General features: G+C 42.2%; 2 protein-coding genes across 3 annotated transcripts; both read left to right on the top strand.

The window, feature by feature from the left end:
• The first annotated feature begins 1,173 nt into the window (after positions 1–1,173).
• LOC121175625 (WD repeat-containing protein 49) lies at positions 1,174–9,071 on the top strand. The gene is made up of 14 exons (XM_041029432.1): positions 1,174–1,461; positions 1,642–1,788; positions 2,321–2,443; positions 2,530–2,701; positions 2,811–2,857; positions 2,948–3,085; positions 3,252–3,440; positions 4,160–4,351; positions 4,479–4,952; positions 5,046–5,195; positions 7,028–7,212; positions 7,755–7,894; positions 8,601–8,749; positions 8,856–9,071. The coding sequence occupies exons 1-14, from the start codon at positions 1,174–1,176 to the stop codon at positions 9,069–9,071; spliced, it is 2,610 nt and encodes an 869-aa protein (XP_040885366.1).
• A 7,469-nt stretch (positions 9,072–16,540) lies between these two features.
• fam20a (FAM20A golgi associated secretory pathway pseudokinase) lies at positions 16,541–26,770 on the top strand. 2 transcript variants are annotated; one of them, XM_041029327.1, is made up of 11 exons: positions 16,541–18,237; positions 19,764–19,957; positions 20,346–20,396; positions 21,921–21,999; positions 22,360–22,452; positions 24,133–24,248; positions 24,364–24,544; positions 25,263–25,372; positions 25,481–25,562; positions 25,649–25,708; positions 25,869–26,770. In XM_041029327.1, exons 1-11 carry the CDS (start codon positions 17,867–17,869, stop codon positions 26,137–26,139), a joined length of 1,608 nt encoding a protein of 535 aa, XP_040885261.1. In that variant the 5' UTR covers positions 16,541–17,866; the 3' UTR covers positions 26,140–26,770. The 2 variants fall into 2 exon arrangements, with proteins under 2 accessions (XP_040885261.1, XP_040885262.1); XM_041029328.1 differs by lacking the exon at positions 16,541–18,237 and adding an exon at positions 18,536–18,662.
• Positions 26,771–27,055: the final 285 nt, after the last annotated feature.

The following is a 27,055-nucleotide window of genomic DNA, read 5'->3' as shown; positions in this document are numbered from 1 at the left end:
CACCCTCTATCCATCTATCCGTTCATCAATCTACCTGCTCTATTAAAGCAACTTATATCAAGTCTTATATTTGAAGTCAAAGCTCAAGTTGTAATTTAGCATCATAGTCTGTCTCAGTCACTTAAACCGTCCAGACACTGAAAAGAATTTCTCTATCCATTCCCCATACACAGCTTCACCGCAAACTCTTTCAGATACAACAGCTTTTTAAACTCCCTTTTCAGCAAACTCCTACACTTTTATTACTTAATTATTTTATGGTCCCATCAGTTGATTGTGAGAAATGTGTATGATGTAAAGGACCGCTCATGCATGTGCTGATGGACCTGGAAAAGAGCTCACAATGCTGAGACATGTGACTTATTGTTTCAGTCTGTAGTCTCCCTGAGCAACAGGGCCACACAGGAGCTGCTGGTGGTGAGGAACACTTTGATCTTTTAAACACATCCCCCAAACCTTATTCCCACATCACTTATACCCTTTTTTCAACAATCACCAAGCACACACAGAAAGACCCGCCACCATAAGACCCACATACTTATATTAGTACGACTTATTGTGCGTTCCAAAAAAATATTCATGAAGTGAGACTTTATAATCTGATTTTAAACTTTTGTATGGATCAGTAGTGTGTTGTCCCAGTGCTGCCACTTGGCAGCGCTGCATTCATTCTGCAGTGAGCCTTTCACCATAGACTAAATGGAATGAATAAACAGTTGAAAGTCACTAACAAAGAGTAAAATAAATGCTGCAAAGACACCAAATTGTCTCGATTGATTGATTGATTGGCTTCAGTCCTTCACACAAACACCCAGGTGTATTATCTTTACTCATTCTTTAATGCTGATGTCCTGCATGTTTTGACCCAGTTGTATGCCAGCACACCAGCACACCCAATCCAGACAAAAACAACTAAAGAGAAACTCTAAAAAGTAATGGGAATGCCATCTCACAAAACATTTTAGCAGCAGTACCAGTTCCTAAAACTGCGGAAAGTGAGGATGAGTGCAGTGGACTCCTAAATTGGTCAGTGTAATAAATAAATATCCCTAAAAGTGGCTTCTAATGGAAGTCAATATCTTCTATTTTAACCTTTGGGGAAAATGCAGCTATGCACTCCTTAATTGATGTTAAATTAATGAGCAACGTGAAAACTGCCCAATTTCAACACAAATGAATGTTTTCCTTTATCTGATCATTCCTCCCTTCTGCAGTGATCCAGCCGGTGCAGTCAGTCCTGCAGAGAAACTGAGCCCTGAGCACCTGCAGCTCCTGAGAAATGCATTTACCTCTCCAAAAGCTGGAGTGCAGATACACGAGAACAGGCCGAGTGGAAGGAGTGGAAAGAACAGAGGAGGAAAAGAAGAGCGTGGAATGAAGTTCGAAGAATTTCGGGAGGTTTTGAGGTTGGTGATTGGTCCAGACGTCGAGGACACATGGGTCGAGAGATTTTTCAGTGAGGTAAACAGAAATAAAGAGATGTCTGTTTGAAAGTACAGATAAGAAATAAGACCAACACAAGCTACGTTACAGGTCAAATCTCATCAGCATAAACTCACTGTGCCATCCAAAACATAATAGGATGGCTTCCAGGTCAAGATAATGTAGGGGCGCTGACTTTTTAAACTTATTTATTTCCAGGTAGATATAAGTTGTACAGGTGAGGTGAGGTGGCAGCAGCTGTGTTCCTACCTGCTTCTGGAGTACACTGAAAGAGAGCGCGCCTCCATCCCCACAGCTGCTCTCCTGGACTCCCAGCCACAGTTTAGGCACTGCTCTCACAACAAGGTAGGAGCTCACACATCTAATTCTGGTACATTGAGAAGAAATTGTGCATCAAGATGTTGTAGGATGAAGGCACCAAAATTACATTTCATGTAATTTAAATTAACATAACCAGACCAAGTTTCCATATTCATTTCACCATTTTGACTTATCAGAACACTTCTGTTGCTAATTACATAAAAAATGGCTCAGTTCTATTCAGGTACATCTGTAGCAACAGTGTGACAGTGAGAATTTATGCACAATACCTTTATCCTGTAAGTGAAGAAGCTAAGTGGAATTCAGCCATTATTATAGTTAACAACTGTGCTTTTCCTTTTGTGACATGTCAAAATGTCTTCACTGAGAAAGTCCTATGGGCTGTAGTGGGCCTAGTGGTGGAAAGCGCATTGCTCTCTGCTTGTATTTTTTTCTCTCTTGGGCTCATCAAAGTCAGTCAAATACACATAGGCCTTAACAAATGAATAATACTGATATATATGGAAGTATTACTTCATTTCTTCCTTTCTTATTAATTATATTTACTCATCTGCAGCGGGAACCAACAGTGCGTGTGGTTGCTGTTACCCATCCTCCTCCACTCCGCTATATAAGTGTCAGTAAGGGGGGCCAGGTCACTGTCTGGAACAGCAGCCTACACATCCTCAAAACTGTTGGGGTGAGTGACGTCATGGTACTACTTTTACACCAACATGGAAATACAGCACAGTCACACACTTTTTTTTTTATATGTTTACTTCTCAGCTGGCTGGAGACCCGACAGAGGAAGTGGCAAACACGAGGAGGTTCAGAGGCTGGACCACTGATGCAGTGTATATGGCCAGTGTCCACAAGGTTGCCATAGCAACCGACTGCAGGGACTTGCACTTTGTCAATGTCTCTACAGCCAGTATATTTGAGGATGTCCACCTATTTGGTATACTTGACTGATAACATGTACTGAATTGTACGAGCTGATCACTAATGAAAAGCAGTTACTATCCAAATATCTAACTTTCCAATTGTTTTCTTATCATTCCTCCAAGGGTTTCGTTGTGTCCCCACTGCTCTTTGTTACTGGCATGATGTCCAGGTACGAACACTATTCCTTTGAGATGTTGGACGAATTCACTGTGAAAGCAAATTCTTCATCACTTACAGTTTTGTGGTTGCCCCCCCCAAGTGTCCAGAGCGTTCCCCTCTGCTGCTGCTGGGGGATGAAAAGGGAGGAATCCACCTGATGTGGTTCCTGAAGCCTTCTAAAGGTCTTTTTAAGAATCCCTCCATGAAACAGAACGGCCCACACAGGATCTTTTTCCCAGTAAGCTCGACCTACTTTCTCTTATCTCTGTTTAATTACCGATCTCAGTCTCTGCAGATAAATGTTCATTGCAGGTACCAAATAGAAACCACTGAAGCAGACAGTCCAGCAACCAGTTTTACAAACACCACTTACAAACATTCATTCTTGCCCATCTTGACAACAGGACCTGAGTGAACACAGAAGCATGGTCTCCTACCATTACATCCCCAACATCCACCAAGAACCAATCAACAGAGTGATGTTTGAGCCCAGTACCAGTGTCATCATGACATCTTCAGAAAGTGACACCACCTCTGTGGTCTTCACGAATGTGACGCTGAAGCGGGAGCCGTACGTTTGGAAAATTAATCAGGTAATTTTCACCACATGGTCAGTTTGCCTGATCAGATGGTGGATTAAAGGTTATTATGTGTTATGGGAACTATTACGACGAGTGAGTACATTTTCATGCATTAGAAATGTATTTGTAGACTTTATGTAAAATATCAAGCGGGCACTGAAATGACTTGTAGTTTGACGTGGATCGAGGATTTATGGACGTGTGTAGGTCACAGTACTCTGGTCTGAGTGACACTGACCTGCCTGGGTGGGTCAAGGTTTGAAAATCAACTATCAGACTAGAAAAAACTGTTCAGATAGGATTCAGTGTCCTTGTATGGCATATGCTACATTGCATAACTCATTCAGTGAATTACCCCTGGCCAGTTTTATCTAGAAGAACAAACAGATTTATAAAGTTTTCTCCCACTCAGCATGGAGTGACAGTGTCACTGACTGTGGTGGAAAAAAAAAGTAATGGTGTCGCACAAAACATTATTAAACTGGGTGGTAATGTTGTTGTTTTTTTTGAACAAGCACAGTAATTTTATACTCCAATTAACTGTCTGGACATTTTAACAATGAAGCCACCCTTTAAAACTCCTCAGTGCAAATTAATGAGACCAGCTAACTTTATATGTGCCATAATTTTCCAAAAAACAAAGACATTAAACACCAGTTCATGTACATGTCTACACTAGAACGAGATTCTCTCTTAACTTATGAATGTTGGTCTCTTTGTCTTCTTTTCAGGGGGCCAAATGCTTCGACTACAATGCTTCTCTGCAGTTGATGGTCACAGGAGGTTGTGACCGAGCAGTCAGACTGTGGACTCGATTTGTGACCACACGTCCCGTAGCTACACTGCTGGGTCATCACGCCACTATACTGGATGTTGCAATCTACCAACCTGCTGGGCAGATCTTCAGCTACGCCAGAGATGCTGTGAGTCATTAAAGATGAAGCTTTAATGACTCGCCTGACAATGGGTGTGTGCCATGATAAATTACTGCAACAAAGCCTGTGCATTTACTAGTGGATGGACTAATGTTTTTGTTTTGTCCTTTGTCAGGAGCTGAAGGTTTGGGACATTTCCACACATCACTGTCTGAAAACTGTCCGCCTGCACTTCCCATGCCTACAGCCAGGTCGAATCCCAGAACACGGCAACTTCCCTTTCCTGTTGCTGAGACCTCTTCTTCCTGAAGAAACACAGCCTCATTTAGTGGTCGGATGCAAAGATTACCTGGCGCTGCTCAATCTGGCTGAAACGAGGAGAGGATCAGGTGGATGGTTGACAAATGAAGGAAGGGAATTTGGGCCAGAAATTCAAAGTGGTCCAGCCCTCTCCTGTGCTCTGTACAACCCCACCCTGAGACAGGTGGTGACTGGACATGCCAACTCATCTGTGTCTCTGTGGGATGTAGAAACAGGTAGGAGACGACTCCAGATCTTAAACGCTCATGGAGAAGATGAACTCCTCTGCATGACACTAGACTCTTCCCAAAGAAGACTGATAACTGGGGCTCGCAACGGCACCATTAAGGTCTGAAACCGCATCTCGTCACCATCAAATGCATGAGACAGTTAAAAAAGAGTTTGTTAATGAGTTGTCCCTTCTGCTGACCACTCCAAGCAGGTGTGGAACTTGCTGAATGGCCTTAACCTGCACAAGCTGGAGCCTATCAGCAACTCTGAAGTCACCAGGCTGACCTGTCTCCATGACAACAAGCTGCTTGCTGTGGGATGGAGCCAGCGGATCGCTCAGTACGACATCGCAGCAGCCAAGGTAAAATTAAAGCTGCTTTAAATTGATAATCTGCAGCAGCTTCAGATGAATAAATGTAAATTTCTTTAAAGAGCAAATTAACATCAGACTAAGCAGCATTTTGCTGCCTGTTCTGCTTTAAGGCTGACCACACGGACATGATGTCCCAGGGTCCTGCTGCACACCTGTACAACAAAACACATTATGTATATACTTGAGATGTAATAAACACGTTGAATGCATTTTCAAAGCCCATTTCTTGGAAGATTTGTGTTGTTTAAATAGTGTATATGTTGCTTGCAAACAGTCATTTTTAGTGCATTGCTGCAGATTCTGACACACGATCACCATCAACTGGAATAGCTCAAAACTATCAGCAGAACTTTGTATCGTGGAAAGTCTGAAAAACATTGCTCCGTAGCATCACTTACACTACAAATCAAGCCTGAAGAAATATTGAGAACGTCAATGTGATTTGGACATAGGAAACGATACAAAGAAGAACATAAATGCCAGAAATTATTACTTTTTTTTTTGGTTCAAAGCATCAATGTCTGGTGGATCTATTCAAGGGAAATGACAGGAAGTAATTTGTCATGTTTCTGTCAGCAATAGCCATTTGTTTGGAAAAATATTGTAACTAGCGTGAGTATCAACAAAGATCCTTACTGGACAGACAAGCAAGGAGTACCAAGTACTAAAACAGAATCATAACATTAAATACATTATATAAGCTTTTGATTGACAGGTGAAGTGCTGCACAAAGATTCATTAATGACCAAAAAGCAAAAGTTTATCAAGCTGTAAACAGAAAACAAACCAAAAAAAAAAAAAGGTCACCAAACCAGTCATAGCATTTTCTTCTACAATTTCTTATCCAGATGTTGAATGAAGGATGATGAGTCCCACACAAACAACTGTCACCATGGTGACTAATCTGATACAGACTTTGTCACACTTTGTCCCAAATTAGCCTCAGAAAATATTGTCAGCAATAGCAGCACAAAATGTATCCGATTAAACACAAAAAATTTCGAAACAATATAAAATTATTTTTACAGGGCATAAATACCTACACACAGCCACCTACACATTTGTACACGGGTCATAAGAAATAAAAGGAGTATTGCCAGTGCCAGTATAAACCTGACAAGTCTGGGTGTGCACATTTTCACACCTCAAATTCTTGTGTTACATTTTACCTCTCAACCTTTAACTACCATCTGCTCTGCGGTTAAATTCATCCCTTAAAGACAACAGTAGTAACATTCAGTATTCATGCTTCTCCAGCAAATTCTTCATGCTGTTTTTCCGCAGTCATAATATTTCTCACTGTAAAGCTTCAGGCGTCAGCAGAGCCAGGCTTTTGAGAAAACATTTTAAGTCCAAAAAAACTGGTGGGGAATGACTTGATATCAGCAAGATACGTAAATTACGATTGCAATTACACATCTAGCCAGTGACATCAAAGATGTCTGTGGCTTGCAAGACATCTGCACCAGTATTTCAGTGACATCTACCGTGCTGAGCTTCCAGATAGTCCACTTTAAAGAGCTGACCACAACACTGTAGCCCAGAGGTGTAAACAAAATCAGTAAACCAGAGGAGGAAATATAACTGCTTTCCACAAGGCTACACAAACAATTACATGTTATTTTAGACCATTTGTAAACTGTCACACAGTGGGAAGGAATGTGCAAGTTTCACAATTATAACCAGCACGGTCAATGGACACATTAGAGCCTGAAGACAACATTGTACTTTGTTATTGTGGAAAACCTTTCCTGTCTTTGCACAAAACTGTTTAAACAGGTGACATTCACTCTTAACACTGCATACAAATGTTTCCCTAGGACTTGTATGTGAGAGCAGACCTGTCGTGGAAGTCCAGCGGTGTCCATAAATCCGACATCCTGGCTGTGTGTCAGTGCTCTGCTCTGGGGGTCATTGCCACAGCGAGCCACGATGGAGAGGTCGTCATCTGGAGGCTGGAGACACAGGGACCACTGCTCCACCTGCAGAGAGAGAGACAGGCGGGGTAAGGGGACACAGCCATGTGGGTGGGTTAAGTAATGGTGTAACATTATCGTGCCAACATAAACTCATTATGAGTAAGTCATTATGTCGCACTACTTCATCCATCGTCATAAACACCAGTGAACAAATGTGGTGTTTCAGTGTCAAGATCAAACTGATCTTTGAGATTATTCTGTGATTTGTTCATTTGTACATATTTGTGTGTTCATTTTTGTTTTATGTCATCAGTGGCTCTCATACAGCACTAATGAGACTTTGCTGAACACTGGGAAAGACATGCATCTCATTGCAGCACCCCAGAGCTAATTACTATTAATTACTCTACAAAAATGTCAAAGATGACAAAATAAAGACTTATTTCTGGGGCTGCAATTAAGAATGAATGACACTCCTGAAGTTAAAGAACATACGCCAATGATGGCACTGAACCTTGGCAACTCAAGCTCTAGTCTGATGGTCACCAGCTTTTTGTCAAGAGAACTGTGTCCTTAGTGGGAGCCAACCATTGTTTTTGTATTTGCTCCTTAACTTGTGTGATTCCAGAGTGGTGCCCCCTGTGGACAGCCTCTTATTCCTGCAGCATCGAGCTGGCAACAGAAAGCTGAGAAACAGAGGTGTCCTGGTGTCATCGCAGGCTGGCTGTCTGTCCTTTTGGAGTGTCACTGGACAGACACACGCTTATGGTGAGTGAGACACTGAAGAAAGAGTTGCAAATGGGACTGAAAAACTGGGTGCAAATCTAAAACACATAAATTTAAAATAGCTCTCTTAACAGTTTGAGGGATGTGGAAGCACTAAATTGTACAAACAGTTGACAAGCAGCTGCCAGTTTTAATGATCCTCCCATAAGTTGCATTTACAAACAGCCAGAGCAGTGACAGACTGAACTGTCGACTTGGACATAGTTGTGGGCTGCCATTCCTGGCAGCCCACAACTATGTCTCTTTCCAGATCCCATCTGTGTTTAGTGGTGTGGGATTCATGCACTGTGACCGCTGCATATGTGTATGAGCTTTCATGGGTGCATGAGTGTGTGTGTGTGCATAGGTCTGTATATGTGTCCATGCATTTGTCTAGAAGAGAGGAATCTGAGATTGTGACATAACGGGGAGACGTGTGACATAACAGGAAGCAATAAGAGACAGCAATTTGTCTCAGAAGTACATTTGTCATTTAAGTCAAAACAGTCTTCTTGAAATTGGCAAGAAATCTGGGTATAAATAGATCTGCTTGCATGCAACTCGAGTGAACCAACTGTTCTCCCTGTGGACCTTCTACTGCTTACAAAAACCTACAGGAGCTGAAACAAAGATTCATCTGGAGTTTACTTGATTTCCTTATGTTTGGAAAACTGTATTCTCACAATTCAGATCCTTCTCCTTCTCCCAGGTCGGTTTTATGCTCCACAGGAGCCAGGTGCTCGTGTGCTGAGCCTTAGCTCAGACCAGCCTAATAACACAATCCTGGTCTCTGGAGACACAACAGGCTGGCTTCAGGTCTGGGACATCTCTCAGTATGCACTAGACATCCAACATGAGGTGAGAGAGGTGTGAAATCAAGAAGAAATATACAGTGTGTACTGTCTATCCCCATGTACTCATGGTACATGATAACTGATCCGATATTCTATTCTGTTCTATACAGACAATTTGTGAATGCCCTACTCTACTGCAGCGATGGAAGGCACATAAGAGTGGGTTAGTAAGTGTGGAAGTCCTCGAGGTGGCTGACAGACTGTTCGTCCTCACAGCCTCAGCTGAGGGTTCTGCTGGACTGTGGACAAAGGACGGAGATCATGTGGGATCTTTTGGACAGGAGGTGATGTGGAATATCACTGACGCAGCTGCGTACCAGAGGTGAGTTTATGAGGATATCTCAAGTAACAGCAAGAATGAAAACCATTTAGAGGGAGCTTGGAATCAGCAGTACGCTGAGTAACCATCACAGGTGCATCCATGAATAAATTAGGCATGAAACAAAATCACAACAGAAGAGAAATAAAACCGTGAACAAAAATTTTATGTCTTTTCTGCACTGACAAACCTCTGAGGGTTAACAGACTCTTCCGTAGTTGGAGCATCATGGCCACGGAGGCCATAAATGCTAAATATGACTGCACACATGCTGCTGTGAAGCGCATTCGATTATACAGTCCAAATTTTGAGGATGACGTGTGTAAACATGGCAATATTTTTGGGGGGATTAGCTCATTCGGTTCTGCCAACATGCAGAATCTGGCCTACCTGGCATATCAAGACTGCCAGTATGAGATACAGGACATGTCCAAACAAGTAATGTTGTCAGCGGCGAGCCCTAAATTACTGTGCCAAATCTAATATAGAAAATGCTGTGTAGAGCAATACATCATGGTTCTTCCAAAAGAAACTTCCTTCGTTGTTTCCACAGCCGTTTGAGTCTTTAATAGAAACTCCAGTTTGGTTAAAGGTCATAAACTCTGGGCTTGGCGCAGGCCTTTGCTGTGTGCTTGACTGTATTTCTGTCACATGTTAGGTAACATGGACCGTAAAGGAGAGAACTGTTCAAAGTAATTTAGTTTCCAAGGAAAAAAAAAGGGCACTCAAAGTGACAGACAGAGTCAGCTGCGCACGCTTAAATACATAAATATACGTCTGGATATACGAAGCTCACCGAGGAGCAAAATCGTTACATCATTTCACATTATGGTTTAACTCTTGTCAAGACACGCTGCTGATGGCTTCTTGTGGTTGCTAAATGAAGACGTACCGCAAGGAAGATTGTATTGAAATGTAAATTATTGGTTATGGTGATTTAGTGCATGTGTGTGTGTTTTAGGAAGAGATTGAGAGAAAAAACGTTAGTGGTCTAAAATGCAGTTATATTGTTTGCATCAACTGCTCTGATCCTCTGTCTGTCACTGTCTGTGTGGCTTCTGCCAGACAGCATTTCAGTGTCTTTACTGTAGTTCCAATATACATAGTACAAATAACACCTGAGGATGTTATTTTCATAACTTTAAATTTGATTGTTGCCTGTTTAGTCTTGACTTTTTAATGTTGTAGAAAAATAATGAGGACTCAGGGGCTTTAAAAAAAAAAAAGGATAATATTGCAAATTTTCCATTCCACCTGAAAATAATTACACAAGACACAGTCTAAGACATTTGTATCAACTTGTACACACCAAAGTAATATTAAGATCTGGCAGCATGTCAACATCAACAAGTCTGATGTTGCCACACTCCCAGATCCCAGCCATTATCTTCGCATTAACTTAGTGAGTTTCATCTCATTATTACCGGTAGGATTTAAAGGCCAAAACAACGAAAATTACACCCAAGTTGTAACTTCTTTGTAGACTAATTTTATCAGGAGCATTTAGAACCATTTGGATGTTTTTTTTTAAACAGCTAAGCATTCTGAAATTTCTCTGCGGGCTTTTAATAAGCACATCCCTGAAGTTGAAATCAGGTACGTGTTGAAATTATAATGTTGGTTTTAATTTAACCTAATAAAGAAGTCCTAAAATGAACACATATTCACAGACACATACACATACACAGAGAAGGAGAACACAGAGTACTCAAGTACAGGCCAACTATACCACAGAGATGGAGAACAGCTACAGTTCTGGTTTAAATCAAATCTGGCAACAAACATCCTCACAGATATCGGACTCTGGGACTACATATCATCCAGCAGAGGACACTGGTCTGGAGTCCTCTCTGGATTCAGGACCTTGACGTGAGCCAAACTGGGAAAGCTCTATCTAAAACAAACAGCTTTGTGTTTGCACAAGTGGATTCCCTTCAGCAAAGATTTTGACACCCACAGGGAGACACAGAACAACCTGAGGGAAGATACAGATGAGGAGGGGAGGACTGAAAACAACAGAGTGGGACCCAACAAGGTCAAATGTCAAGCGCAAACTTCACTGGAAGAATACAGCTCTGCAGGTAACCTTTCAGTGCTAACAGGTGTTTTGAGGTGTTACACACACACACACACACACAGACATACACACACAAACATAGATAGCCTCTCCCTGACCCAGGCCTGCTGCAGTCACATTTGGCTTTACACTGGGAATGTCCCTTCCAGTAATTATTGCATTTGTCAGAAACCTTCTACATGCGTAAGTGTGTGTGTGTAGCTGCCACTTGAGATATCCACAAAGAGGGGTTAAACGTACAGGTCAGGATGGCCTTCCATGCTAATTAAATCTGATACTCTGATTCAATCATGTCCAATTTCACCACATTATGAAGAGAAGAGTCAGAGCATTCTTCACATTCTCCCTCTCTGAAGTCTGGAGCTCAGCTTGGGAACATTTGGGCAATGTTCTGATCCAGAGACGCAGTCCAGATTTTTAAAAGTGCACAAATGCTCAAGGTTTGTGTGTGCGTGGCCGTGTGTGAGTGTGCGTCTGCAATACATTTCCTACACTTTACTTTCACTGTCTGCCCGTTACCCAGGAATTGCCAAAATAAGCGATTAACTGTGCTTTCTCTGCAACCACACCCAGGCAGACACACACACATTAACTCACTCAGTGTTGTGTCTTGTCATCCACTTCAGCTTCACTGAGCAGCCCATCAGAGAATGACCACGAGCAACCTCAGCAGCCCATGGTAACCTGCAAACACACAACCAGCTGCTGATGAGTGTAAACACTGTGGAAAGTTGAAACCATTCACACACGCACATTTGTCATTCTCATCTCAATTGTCTTCTTTCCATCCCTCCATGCATGCTCATCCATCCATCCAACCATCATCTGTGTATCATCCGTGTGTGTCAGTACCTGTGTGAGGACTTTTGCCAGACGGTAGCTTCATGTCATGAGAGGAGACGCCTGTTTGATGACATTGACCACAGTAATCACCGCTGATTGTCTGAGTTCCCCTCATCAGACTCTGGTCCTGCAGGTGAGTTCAGTACTGATTGCCGAATCCATTTTTTTCCCCTCCTGCTGCCTTGATGAATACCTGATCTTTCTGTTTTGTTGGTGCCCAGCAACTGTAACAACAAATAATTCATCCATTCCATCTTTTTTTCATTGCACTTCTCTGTTGTGCTTAGAGGAAGCCTAAAAATTGTGCAGATGAACTAAACAGACTTAAATGGTTAAGCATTTTGGGGAATGCTTTTTTTGTTTAGAGTTAGGTGAGAAGATGGACACCACTCATGTGTGTATGGTGAATATAAAACCACAACCATTAGATTAGCCTAGCATACAGACTGGAAATAGAGAACTATTAGCCAGGCTCTGTCCTAAAAAAAAAAAAAAAAAAAAAACTGCCTACCAGAACCACTAAAGCTGTCTAATTAACCTAATATATCCTGCTTGCTTAATGTGCACAAAATATGAAGTGTATAAACAAAAAGTTGTAGTTTAACAGAGGGTTATGTGCTGGAATATTTGCAAGAAGCAGTGGTTTCCTGGAGTCTTGTCCTCACTGTGAGGTAGCCAAGCAAACAGTGAAAAGTGTTGTGCAAATAAGTGCTTTTCCCCAAAAATGTTGAACTGTTTCTTTAAAAGTGGACAGACATGAGAGCGGTATCAATCTTTTCACATAACTTGGCATGAAAGCTATTTACCAGATTTCCTGAAATGTCCAACTCTTCCTTTAACTATTTAGTCGGTTGTGCAGAAAGAAAGCAAAAACTGTGCAAATGAACTGTCACACTTACAGCTGAACCTGCCACAAGTAGGATGTTACAACTTCAAGCAACTTTTGAAAGAGGAACTGACACTGACTCTTACAAATAAGTTTAACTCCTGAACAAAACACAACCTTTCTGAATTCAAACAAACAAACAATGCAAGGGAGGTAAGTCCACAGGGAACTCGAGGATCAGACACAAGAGGCAAAAGCAGGAGGCAGGATCACAGGTTCAAAACTGAGACAAGACCACAAGAACAAACTCAGAGCTGATAACAGACAAACCAACAAGGAAACGGGAGAAACGAGACTTAAATACACTGGGTAACTGGCAACAGGTGATCCACATTAGGGCGGGCCAGACAATCAACAAAGGCAGGAAACAGACAAAGACAGGAAGTAGGATGAGAACAGATACACAAAGAGCCAGATTTCAAAATAAAAGAGGAAATGCTGAATGAAACCACGGAACCAAAACAAGAGTCCCGAAAGTTCATAAAAAGTTTGACAAAAGTCCAAGATAGTCCAAAACCTTCAACAGCAGTCGCCAAGGGGCTGACCATAACAGTGTTACAGACATTAGCAGGTCAGTTTGCTTACTTTATGACTTTTTTGTGACTTGAAGTGACTCATGTTCAGCTCACTTTGACTCTGAAAATGTTCTGCTCATTTCCCCTGAATAATCAATAAACTTAATTTCATCAGCTCTCCACCTACAAGTCATTTAGTTTTGCTGGTGTGCCCTACCTAGTTCTGGACAGTACAAATTTATTTTCTGTGTATTATGTAAATCCTCCAATAGGGGAGTGTTTATTGTTGTCTGTGGTAGTCTAAGTTTGTGGACATCCAGCAGTGACCACCATAAAAATACTGGTCAGCCCATGTGGCTATAAAACGCTCGATCAATTCTGGAGGAATCTGACATCGTGGTTCCACTTTCCCTCGTCCCGGTGCTGTGGCTGCACTGCTCCATGGTCAGGCTGAAATTCTCCAAAAAAACATGATTGAGGGGAAAGGATAATGAAAGAGGGTTGAAAGAAGGAAGAGAAAAGATGACTACTGCCATTCTATTTTAGATTCACCTAATGTGAAAAAAGCCTGATTTCTTTCATTTGAGTACTTGCTTGCATCTCTCTCCCACCTCCTTCTTTTCGTATTCTGTCTAAACTGCTGTATATGTTTCTCTTGACTTCTCCCTGATGAGAGACCTGATGAGCTTCTTTCTTTCTCCTTCTCCCAACTGTGGCTTCGACCCTTTATACTGTGTGTTGTGCTGCCACACTGTGCAGTTGTGGCCTAGACAGGGAAGAGGCTTTTTCCTGTAGCTGCCAATTCATGTGGACCGGCCACTGAGAGGTCAGGAAGGAAGTGAAAAAGACATCCATCGATTCATCTCTCTGCTTTAGATGTTTTGTAAAGCAAGCATGTTAGAAATGCCTTGATGATACTGCTCCGTAAACCCTGCTACATACTTCTGAAAATTATTTTCTGAACGTGGAGCTATAAAGTCTGTTCTTCATTTCTTGCTTCTTTTTTGCTTATTCATTTCCCAGGAGATGTCTCCACTGTGGATTTACCCATAATTCCCCAGGTGTGCTATCAGACCGGCAGCACGAAGCTCGGCCAGCAGCATCTGGGAATGGAAGTGAGCTGCCTACCTGTCCAGTCAGATATAGACGAAAATGCAGGCATCAGCCTCTTTTCCTCTTATTGAAGAAGTCATCTTGACACTGTAAATTGCATCTGTCTGTTTAACCCTGTGAGCCCGTACGTATCATATATGATACCCACATTTCTGGGACTCATTGCATCACCATCAAGCATAAACTTTGCATTTAACCCTTTTAGATGAACTCTTATGCTCGTATACTGACTCCTGGTAGACACTCCTCACTTTTCTAAATGTTTTGACATGTGTGATACAAACAAAAAATATACTTAGAATTTTTTTTTTTTAATTTTTTTTTTTTACATTTTGTCAAAGGGACAAATAAAGAGTTCATATTTGAAAAATTAGAATTTTCTGACCATTCTTTCATAGTTCAGGTCTCACAGGGTTAAATAAGTGGAATAAATTTTGTTTTCTGTGCTGCATGTACTGTATTTTTCCTCATCAACTTTTTTTCTTGTTCTGCTTCACTCACTCAAAACTGCTTACATTTCCTGATGTTTGATCCGTGTGTTTAATCCTTTCAGAAACAGATTGTCTCTAACTAGATGCTGGTTGTAGTTTTATATTCAGAGGGCAAACATGAGTGGTATTTATAATTTCATCTAAAGCTCTTCAAGGAAGTGAGTAAGGGTGTTTCCCAATGCGTCAAACCTCTGCCTTAAAATCTTTTTTTTTTTGCTATGTATGCTCCCCTTTGTGCAACAGCAGCTTCACATTACCCTGATTGTTGTAGTTCTTTTATCAGCAGAGTGAAATTTCCTGATATTTGAGACTTCTAGGTCATCCAGACAGACATCTAGACAGACAGACATTTGAGCCATCTTACCCATTTATCTCAACACAAGCCGTCCTGTACTTTTCATCAGAGCTCTGCTGAATTGCACAAATTGGTGACGCAAGACTCGGTGCCCTATTTTTGTTTGTTTTCTTTCCATATTCAATTCTGAAACCTCTTTGCATGTGCTCGCCCGCTCATCCCTAAAAACCGGGTTATTTTAAGCACCGGTCTGGATCTTTTAGCGGGGGAGGAAGCGAACACAGAGCCCTTTCTCGCATTTGTTTCTCGGGGATAAACGCAGACAGACACAGTTGGGATGCACAAGTCACCAAGACTGCACTTTTGCCCCCTTAGGCATCTGTAAGATAACACAGGATTACTGAATTCCTCCAAAGATGTTTTGCTGCCAGAAATATCTTCTGTCTGCTGATGAACGCAGATGGCTTGATCTTAAGTGATTACATTTTCAACCAAAAGTACATATCTTTATTTTTTTGTGCAGTGGGATAAAAAACAAAATGACATACTCATACATACTTAAGCATTTCTCAGTTTGAGGTCCCTTGGGGTGGGATTGTTTGCCTTAAAAGTCACTTTGAAAATATAGTTTCAAAAGACCATGTGCAACGGACAGAAACTTAAAATGGAAAGCTCATTCTGTTGTGAAAAATGTGGCCTCTGCCTAAAAGCTGAAAGATTTTTTTTTTTAACCCTGCCTTTGCGTTAAAAGAACAACAATAACTTCTCTTGTTTTTGTAGCTGGGGTCTTTTAGGGAGAAGTTCCCCAGCTAGCCTGTGTGTGTGTCTGTGTGTGTGAAGGCAAAACAGAAGCTCTTCTACAAATTGGCTAAATGGCAGGTTAAACCTTCCTTTCACTAATTTCCAACATCAGCAAAGGCTTCTCTCAGCCTGTTTTCTCTTCATAAAGGGTAAAACACCCCGGAGAGCAACTCCCAGACACTGACGCGTAATTTTGTCAGAGTTCCACACACACATACGTACACACACGTACACACACCCAAACAGACGACAGATGTTCCAAAATACCACAGCAACAACAGCGCAGATGCAGGCTGGGAAATGCCCTGTGAGATCCTCATTGCTTCACCATAAAGCTGCTTAGGGCTTTTAGAGCAGAACACGGGCAACAAGCAGCGATTGCAATTTATACTGTATGTTTTCACAGGAATCAGAGAGGGGGAGAGTAAAGAAAAGGTGGAGAAGCTGGCCTGTGAATCAAGGGAGGTGTTATTTTTCCCTGCGTGTTTCCTCATTTGAAGTTGTGCAAGAACTTGTTTTTTTTTTTTCTTTCTGAACTTGTGTCTCTCTGTAGATCAGCGTGACAGGGAGAAAAGTGAGGGATTCAAGTGTGGGAACTGCAGCAGGAAGGAAAGTGCAGCTGGGAATTTTTGCCTGGAGCGAGGCAGGCTGGAGGACTGGGGCGAAAAAGGCAGTGTTACAGAAAAGAGAAGGACGGAGAGAGGTAGAAAATTAACAGAGGGAGCAGGGATGAGATGAAGCATAGGATGGGAGGAGGAGAGGATTTGATGAGATGGAGGAGGAGTGAAAGTGGACTTCACTTAACGAGGAGGAGCAGGGAGGAGACGAGAAGATGACAGAGGGAAGGGAATCTTGTCTCCACGCCCTCTTGGAAAAAAAAAGGGGGGATGTCAAGGCAAGTCGCACACTCATATAGACTTAACACACTTATACACAAACACCTGTAAATCTACATATACACGCTCTTCCTGCCAGAAATCTGTGAGGAAGGCAGCCAGTTTACACACACACACACACACACACACACATACACGTGAATGAAAGCTGGACTTGGACCTACAGTTGCACACACACACGCATTGCATCAGGGTGAATACGCCAGCTGGACATGGTTTCATTCAGATCTGCTGTGATAAGAAGAAGTCTCCACCCCTTCCTGCTTCCAAGGACTTCTGCTTTAACCCCCCGAGTGTGTGTGTGTATATGTGTGTGTGTGTGTGTGTGTGTGTGTGTGAGCGTGTGTGAGAGAGTGTGTGTGTGTTTTCTGCACCCTCATTGCTCACACTCTCAATCTTCTAGCCTGCCATTTGATGTTTGTGTACATACCTGCACAGACACACCCACAATGCTCACATACACAGACACACACACACACACTCCCTCTCTACTCTCTCCCTCCCTTTACACACACACACACATACTCTCTCGCTCTCGTGTCCTCAGAGCAGCAGGTCCCTGGAAGCAGCCAAACTGTCAGTGACTGTTGCTAACACATGCTTGCTCTCGGCTCGGCTCTTTCTTCGGCTGCTGCCAAGGGAGGAGGAGGAGGAGGAGAAGAAGAAGAAGTGAGGCTGGAGGGAACAGACTGAAACACACAGATAGAAAAGAGAAAGAGAGAGACTTGGACCAACCTCTGACTGCTTACCTCTGGCCTATGCCTGGCTGACGGTGTAGGAGACTGGCGGCAGCCTACAAAGTGATGCCTCGCACACTCTGGAGCAGAACATAGTCAGGACTTTCTTTAGGTTTCTCTTCTGTTTTTATTTCCTCCCTCTGTTTCAATGATGAGGAGAGACCGTCTCTTCTTAGCCGCAACCCTTACAGCCATCTTCTCTGCTGACCTTTACTTCATTCTCCTGCCAAAGCTGCGGAGCATGGGACGAGGATCAAGACAGTTCTGCTCATGTGGTCCCAGCAACCTCACCCTCCCAAGACAGGGGGGTCTTGCCTCCCCACAGCTCTCCAACTGGACTTCTGCATCACCCCTGATTGCTATTACAACTGACCCCACAGATGGAGGTTCAAAGCTGGGGAGACTTTTTGCTCACCCTCTGTATAACATCCAGACTCCAGCGCTGGGACCGGAGGAAAGGCTGCTGCAGGCGGAACAGTTGATGGAGTACTACAGGAGGAAGGTGTCACGCTGGGAAAGGTCAGTTTCAGGTGTAATTATTCAGGATTTAGAAAAGAATCGTGTTTAGACATTGTTGATTTTGTTCCACTGATTTTGCAACACCTGATCTCTGAGTTCGACTTATGTCAGAGTTACTTCACTTTATTGTGAAAGAAGAGAATGTTCATTTTGGCTGAAAAGAAAAAAAAACCCCACAGTGAAAGCACGTGTTGAGGCTTGACTGTGGTCAAGTCAAGAGGCAGGGGTCAGTGACATGATGGCCAAACCTGACACGCATAAACACACTTTGCTCATGATAACAGATGTATACCCACAGGCAGACATCAGGATGTGTTGACAGCTCTGTGCGTCATAAAAAAAGTCTTGTGTCGAGTGGGCTGGTGGCAGAAATCCTTCAAAAACATGTCACACTGAGAGCTTGCATCTGGAGCGCTCTCTTTAAGGTAAACAAGGATTTAAAACTGCTAAAGCTTATCTTAATCTGTGGGAGACGTAGCTGTCTTGGCTTGTGAGGCTGTCTGTCTATCCCGACACAGTGCGCTCCCTCTGAGAGACACAGATTTTGGGCTCTTGCGGTGGAAAATAGGAAGAAATATGAGCAATGGATCTCCTCTCTCTGCTGCTGTATAAATGTGCACAAAAACAATGGGTAGCCCAAAGGCGTGTTTGAGACTTGCAATATCTTGCAACAACATCTCAACACTGCAACACAAACACCTAGGGAGAACTTTTCTGACAGGGGCTTCTCAAATTAACTGTTGAAACCGGTTTTATTTGCACCCTGAAAAAGGAAACAGCTTCACAGTTAATTTCCTGGTCAACCTGCGTACATGTGTGTGTCCGTCCTGACAAACACTGCAAGAAATTGCCACTAAAACAGTCTTCTGTTCTGCTCTAAAGCCTGTGGTCTGTAGTCTGCACTTGTCCATTGTCCTGGTTTCCTTGATCTGTCACTTCAGCTTACTAGGTGACCAAAGACTTCGTGGGATGACCAATGAACAAACTCCTATTTATAACCCTTCGCTCCATTATCGCAGTGTGTTATCCAGCTCGTGATGGAGTTTGTTTTGGTTGAGAGATGACCGTCCCACTCAGTGCGGTCAGCTCTGGTGATGTGGTGCCCCTCTTGCCACAGACTTATTTGTTTTGCTCTCAGATTATTCTTGCTCCAACTTTAAGTATAGCAAAGAGGAGAGGAAGGCAGACTTTTTTGTCACAGCTGCTTTTAAAAACAACACAGAACCCATAAGGTAGCAAATAAAATTCTATACATGAATGAAAAATTGGCCTACAGGGGGAAATGGTCAAATAAAACAAGTTATATAACAGAGTGTGTATAATAAATTCAATAAACATCTGTATCGCCATGTAGTTCCTCATATCCTTTTTCATTTACAACATTCTTTCAAGGTCTGCTGCGACAAAAACCTACTGCATGCATTTTGCACTTTAAAAATGATGTAAAGAGCATATTGTATGTTGTATAGTCTAGCTTTTGTTTTCAGTTCCTATAGCTACCCTTTGCTCAACGTCTCTCTCCCCAGGCATATGAAAATCTACAGCGAGGCAGCGGCTGTCTCCAACATCACTGTGACCCAACATGAAGTGACCTTCGACCCCGACGCCAGCTGGCTGAAGTTCCACCTGGGAATAAGCCGCTATGCTCTGTACTCCCGCGATGACCCCGCTATTGTACAGCTGCTCAAGGACATGGAGAGCATGGCGGTCGTCAGCGCAGGTGAGGGATGGGTGGATGGGATTTACAACATCTGTACGTCTATAAAAATTAATTGTGAGTGCTTGATGTAATTTGGATTAAAGCCACACAGAAGGTAAAAACTTAGAACGCAATTCATATAGATATTCTATATTTTTTTCCTGAAGCTTTTCACCATCTAAAATGCATAAGAAAAGTCTGCAGGTTTGGGTCTGTTTGCACAAGAGCAGCACCCTCACCCTGTTTTGTGCCATACAGTCGACACAATGCTGGAAAGCACAGGCTGATCGAGGTCCTAATATTCTGGATATGAGCTCATTCAAATGAGTGGGGATGAATTACTGATGCTGAAATTTTGATATGATTATTGTGTGTTAAATTACGAACTAACAAACTTTGTGTCTTACAGATTACACTCAAGATGAGAAGGCCCTGAAAGGAGCATGTGATTGTACCCAAGGTATGTGCAGAACATAAAAGTCTTGTTACACAAGATGTTCCTATTGTGTTATTGACTTTCAGGGAGTTTGGGTTTTGATGTTCTTTATCTCATATCTCATGTTGTGTAGCTCTGTATTTTGCGTGCAGTGTGTAACAGCATGAGCGTTCGATTTCTGACTGGCCCCTTTGTTTCTCTTTTTTTTTTTTTTGCTTCGCTCTTTCCTGCTGTGCTTGGCGGTACTGTCAGACACAAACACTCTGCTGCCTTTGTGATAGAGAGGATTTTGTTTTCCATTTGGCACCAAAATTCAGATTTGTTTTTCTGTATAAGACATTTGCTCTGGGGCAAAAAAAAAAAAAAACAGCCGTTGATTTGTGCTCAAAAGCAGAGCTCTTAATTAAATGTTTGATGGCTGCACGCTCGGAGAGAAGCCAGCGTTTTCAGGCTTCAACCTACACACCAGCTACCACCTACGCTGTCATCTCCTACTGAACCTCTGAGCAGAATGCAAACCAAAGCTGCAAAATGTATGGCTGGATAATTGAAAGTTACTAACAAAGTGACTTTTAACTGTAGCAAAAACTATAATGACTAGATGCACAAATGGATGGAGCAGAGATGTGGCCACCTTTTATATACCTGATACAAATGCTTGTGTAAATGTGTCTGTGTGTTTACAGTTCCATGTGGAAATATGTTATTAGTATTATCTGGATTGGAAAAACAAGCTCAATTTTATCAGTATTTCCAATGAAATAATGTTTTTAGATTTTGTATTTTACTGCCACAATATATACTTTTCTCTCGCACATCAATATGGATGTGAACTTTAGTTCAGTGCAGTTATTTTGCGTGTTTTTGTCCTGTCTGTGACTCTCCGGCGTCCCTGAACAGTGAAGTGGCTCCGACCACACAAACATCATTCGCTGCCAAGAAGAAACGCAACAAAACAATCTGTCCCTCCTGTTTAAATTTAACCTTCACGAGACTCTCATTATTGCAGTAACCAAAGAGCGACAGTGTTCAGTGGCCGCAAAGGCAGTTTGGTCCCCCTTTGATTCATTTCCAGAAAAAAAGCAGAGATTGTAAACTCTGGATGATTGTTAACTATTAATACCCTGGAGTTTCACAGAGCTCAGGAGGAGGCATGTGTGTGGTCAGTCTGGCCTGCTGCTGTGACATATTATACAGCCAGACAGAGAGAGAGAGAGAAAAACGCTGGTTGTCGAGAGAACAGAGCACAAGCTGTGCGACCAACCCCCAATTACTATCACAGGGAGCAGGCAGATCTATAAAGTATTCCACAGTTTGAACTGGTCTCTGGGGCTCTAAGCTGAAAACCAAATAATGACTCAGTTACCTGATGCTCAGTGTTTACTTTTGCTAAGTTTGTCAAACTTTCAACATTCAAACACAGAAATAAAACAGATGTTAGACAGTTTCTTGAAATCGTAAAAGGAGTGGACAATGTTAAAAATTTACTGGATCTCCACTAATGTGTACACAACACCATCTAATGCTCCTCCCTGTCTCATATTACAGTGGTGAAGCCCAGTGGACATCACCTGAAACTGGCTCTGAAAATGCGTAACTTTGCCAAGGCCATGTACAAACCAATGAGGTGAGTCTCTGTTCTTCATCAAACACCATCAATAAGCTGTTTATGCCAGTGCCCGACAGGTAAAGCATGACACTGAAGCTTCAAATCCCACCAGTACAATGAATATATGGTTCTACAATCTATTTTAAACACAGAGTCCATGAAAATGTTATGTTAGATTGCATAACAGCATATTACAGTGCATTATGTCATGTCAGGTCCTGTGTTAATCTGTGTCAGGCTAAATCATCTGGTGTCTGTTAAAATTACAGTATTTGTTGTGTTGATTACATATCACAGACTATTACAACTGACAGCTTGATCACTGTGTATGTGTTGGCTTCTTGTGTGTGTGTGTGTGTGTGTGTGTGTGTGTGTCAGGCAGCAGAGGGATGAGGAGACTCCAGAGGACTTCTTCTACTTTGTGGACTTCCAGAGACACAATGCAGAGATCGCTGCCTTTCACCTGGACAGGTGCAGCCTCATTATCACTTAATTGCTTTTCCTGTTTTACTATTGTCTCTGTCACACTCTGTGTGTTTTTAGTGTCCTCTTGGTGAATTAATGCGGCAGTGTTGCTTGGGGATAATTTTAGTTGTGGTTGCACATCTGTCATTTTATTGGTCCCAGTTATGGTTCTGATGCATACTGAAGAGCTGCAAATGTTTTTCGTTGAGTCTTTTATTTTAAAGGGACAATCTGTGATGCACATTTAAAACAAGCAAACTCTTGAATCATAGTTGCTTTAGCCACACGAGCTGCATGGCTCTATGGATGTTGATCTGTTGGTGGGTTGTCCAGAGCGAAATATCTCAGCAAGTGTCAGATGCATTGCAATGAAATTTTGCACAGATTCATGGTTCCCGTGAGATGAATCCTGCTGGTTGACATGGTAAACATTATACCTGCTTAGCATCAGCATGCCACTGTGAGCATGTTTGCAGGCTGATGTTAGCATTTACCTCAAAGCACTGCTATGAGCGAAGTACAGCCTCAAATTGCTGAACTTGGCTGTAGACTGTAAAATCACTAAAATGACCAAAAACATGCAAATGTTTTATATCTTAGAGGGGCAATGATGAAATGAGACTGTAATTCTAAACATGTTTTCTTGTAATATGATACCACTGATAAACAAAAACAATATGCAATCTTAAAAAATAAATACATATATATTTTTTCTGGTGCCAACAAAAAACACCACCCCAACCTCCACAAAGATTGCAACATGTTTGCCCAACCCAGGATTTCCCAACTAGCTGATCAGTATAAACCACAGTCTGTGGACACACACAAGGATACACACACACACACACACACACACACACACACACACACACACACACACACACACACACACACACACACATACAAACACACACACACAGTACATCTTTGTGTAATAGTACATTAGCTGAGGTGAGGTGATTCACTTAGAAATACAGTCATCTGAGCCCAGACAGTATCATTAAGAAGCCACACACAATAATAAGTCAGCACTTCACCACTCAAGACCAAAAACAACAGGAGTGCCACGTCAGTAACCCACTCACTATAATTCCATTCAAACGGTTATTATCATACAGTATTTAAATATCTATTAGTCTTTTAAATGTGAGAATCATTAACAGTTTCTGTCACAAGTAAGACAGACAGATCAGTCCTCTGCTGTCTCCTATTTTTGTTTTATGGCGGTGTGTTTTTAATCTGTAGCAGGGTGTAATCTCTCTCTGTAGTGCCTGACATGGCTGCTAGGAGCCCTTATCATTATCGCTCGCAATCAGTAGTTGGGGAATGCCGGATATTTGAGAAACAGCAATTCAGCCTCACACACACTGATTGTTGTTTGATTATTGTTTGTGAGCCATGACTGAAATATGGCCCTCGGGGAGGTATAAGGTTTTGATTGTGTACAGCTAAATTAACACAGCTGGCAGCGACTGTCAATAGGCTGCATTTTATCGATAAGAATCAGTAAATATGAACTGTGGGCTCCTGTGAAATGAGGTAAGGAGACAGAGATAAGACTACAGAGGCTTCATGTTACACTGTAAGCATGAACTGTGTGAACTGTAAACTTTTCCTTACACTTGCAATAGAAGGAACTGATTTCCAAAACGGTTTTCTTATGAATCTCATCAATGTCTTTGTTAGGATCCTGGACTTCCGGAGGGTCCCACCGGTGGCTGGCAGGCTGGTAAACGTCACGGGAGAAGTCCTCCAAGTCACCCACAATGAAGACCTACGAGCCGTCTTCTTCACCTCGCCAGGTAAAGCACCAGGAGTTAGATGAGATGCATCCAGCTATAGGACAAGGCAGAGCTGATCAAAAAGCTTGTAATTGCATGTAAACTGCTTTTGTATTTTGCTCTGCTTCCCAAACAGCAAACAACACGTGCTTCTTCGCCAAGTGCCTATATGTGTGTAAGACAGAATATGCTGCGTGTGGGAGCCCTGACCTGCTGGAGGGCTCCCTGTCTGCCTACCTGCCTGGCCTCAGTATCGCTCCCCGGATCTCCATCCCCAACCCCTGGATACGATCGTACAGTTTCACCGGCCGAGAAGAGTAAGACCTCCAACCTTTGTACACTCCAATTATTACATTTTATCTCATAGTACAATATATCCATTTTATAAATTGTTGCCTTGTGTTGCAGGCAGCATGGTGCAAAGTGAATATCACATCTTTTACTGACAGTTAATCCAGCTGCGGTTGAGACAGCTGGTGGCCTTCAACAAGATTATACGTTCTAGTATTTTCAAAATAAAATAAAAGACCAGATTTCCCATAAATCCTGTTAATACAGAATCAAATGGGATGTTTGTCTCTTTGGTCAAAGAAAAAAAGACTTTTTTCCTTTCATTCTTTGCTACACCATCCACTATTTTGGAAACCTATGAGGTCAATTTGCACCAGACGAACAACAACCTCTTCCTGTTTTGTGCAATAAATCTGCTGAGCGGGCTTCTCATTAACTCTACCTCAGTGTCAGTGACACACAGTATGAAATGCAGTGTAGAGGCTATCCATTTTTTTTTTCAATGATGGATTGCCTTTTTAATGTCTCAAAAACAAAATTTACCTGGCCGTGATTTACTGACTGATTATTTGATACATTCGGTACATTAAACCAAATGTTAGGACACTTAGTATGGAAGTAAATATGAAGTAAATATGGACACTGTTTTCTCACATTGTTACAAATGTGTTTCTTCATATTATATAAAGAATATTCTCCATAAATCTCTTCTAACTGCTCTTCTTTATCTGTGTGGGTTTCAAGGTGGGAAGTGAATCCGTTTTACTGTGACACCATAAAGCAGCTGTATCCATATAACTCCGGCAACAGGCTCCTCAACATCATAGACATGTCCATCTTCGACTTCCTTATGGGTATTATATTCCACTGCCTTATCTGCTCTTCATATAAGCAGTAGACCTTTCACTATCAGAACACATCTTTCCCCCGCTTTCTGTGAAGGTTTTGGCCCTCTGTTGCAGGAAACATGGACAGACACCACTATGAGATTTTTACCAAGTTTGGGGACGAAGGATTCCTTCTCCACTTGGACAATGCCAGAGGGTGAGAAGAAAACACTGTCAAGCATTAAATTATTGAGAAATCATGTTTTATTGCGTGCTTCATGTAGCATAACATCCTGTGCTCAGGTTTGGGAAGCACTCTCAAGATGAGATGTCCATCCTGGCTCCACTATCTCAATGCTGCATGTAAGTATGATGTAGTCTGGTGCAGCAGAACCAACCAAAATTGAATGTGGACTAAAATGCTGCCACATACATAAAGCTCTTATGATAATTTACTCGAAAAAAAACTTCCAAGTTTTCATGTCAAGAAAATAAAACAAATTTCACTTTTCTCCTTCCTCAGGATCAAACGCTCCACACTGCTGCGGCTCCAGCTCCTGGCCCGACCAGAGTACAGGCTCAGCGACGTGATGCGGGAGTCCCTTGAAGGAGACCCTTTACAGCCGATCCTGACAGAGCCCCACCTCTTAGCGCTGGACCGACGGTTACAGAAGATCCTTCGGGTGGTCCAGCGCTGCATCCGGAGGTTGGGCGAGGACGAGGTGATCACCAAGGACTTTATCAAATCCACAGCGGGCCCTCAGACTGCCACAGTGATGAAGAAGACAAGGTAACAGAGGACGGCAGGCTCGTCCCTCCTTTTCATACCTGCATATTTTTTATACCACAGAAGACTTCATGGTGAAGAACAGTCACCTTGTGAGCAAACCAGGCTCAGATGGTTTCGATTTAAGGAACAAGCCATAAATGGAAGACGCTGTGGAATCTCATTGTGGAGGTTCACAACATGAATCACTGCAGGCCTCAAATTCCTATCACCGAGGGAGCCGTACCTTTATTTCCTTTTGTTTCTCTCATCATGGTCATAAATTCCCCCGAGGCTGCATTTTATGACAGGTCTCTCACTTTTCATGGACACCATGTGCACATAGGTCAGGGTGGTTAGAAGGTTCGTACATATAAGTTAAGGCCTTTTAAGGAGCAATTGAAGCTAGAAAATTTGCTGGGAGAGTGAAAACAAAGCATTAACTTTCATTCTTTCATTCCCACGTGAAGCCACAGGGCGCGCTCTCGCCATCATACATATCAAGATCAGCAGAAGAGGTCATGCAACAGAGCTGCGATGCACTGGATCAGTTGTTTATCAAACTAACGCTGGTGAATATTGTGACTGATGAAAGACAGATTTGTGTGTCGTTCATGTGATGTTACCATTAGAAAATAAAGTTATTTTATGTAATGACAGTGCACGTTTTGAAGAAAGGTTATTACCTGCAAGTAACAGTGTAAGTTGGTGTTTGTGTGTGCGTGTGTGTGTGTGTGTGAGAAAAAAGTGCTACCCTTTAAACAGTCATTTAGTTTACTCCACCCCATTTTCCAGACTTGTAATCTGTCTCTGTCTCATCACAGTGTTTAAACAGCTTTACGACATCCCTGTCAACTAAAACAGGCTGAGACAGAGAAACAGCAAAAATGTGATATATCACACAACTAGAATGATTCTGAACCGAGCCAACTTTTCTCTGTTAA

The sequence above is a fragment of the Toxotes jaculatrix genome, chromosome 21 (genome assembly GCF_017976425.1).
Source record: "Toxotes jaculatrix isolate fToxJac2 chromosome 21, fToxJac2.pri, whole genome shotgun sequence".
NCBI classification, from domain to species: Eukaryota; Metazoa; Chordata; class Actinopteri; family Toxotidae; genus Toxotes; species Toxotes jaculatrix.
The sequence above is the reverse complement of the archived record's forward strand: the minus strand, read 5'-3'. Positions and strand labels throughout refer to the sequence as shown.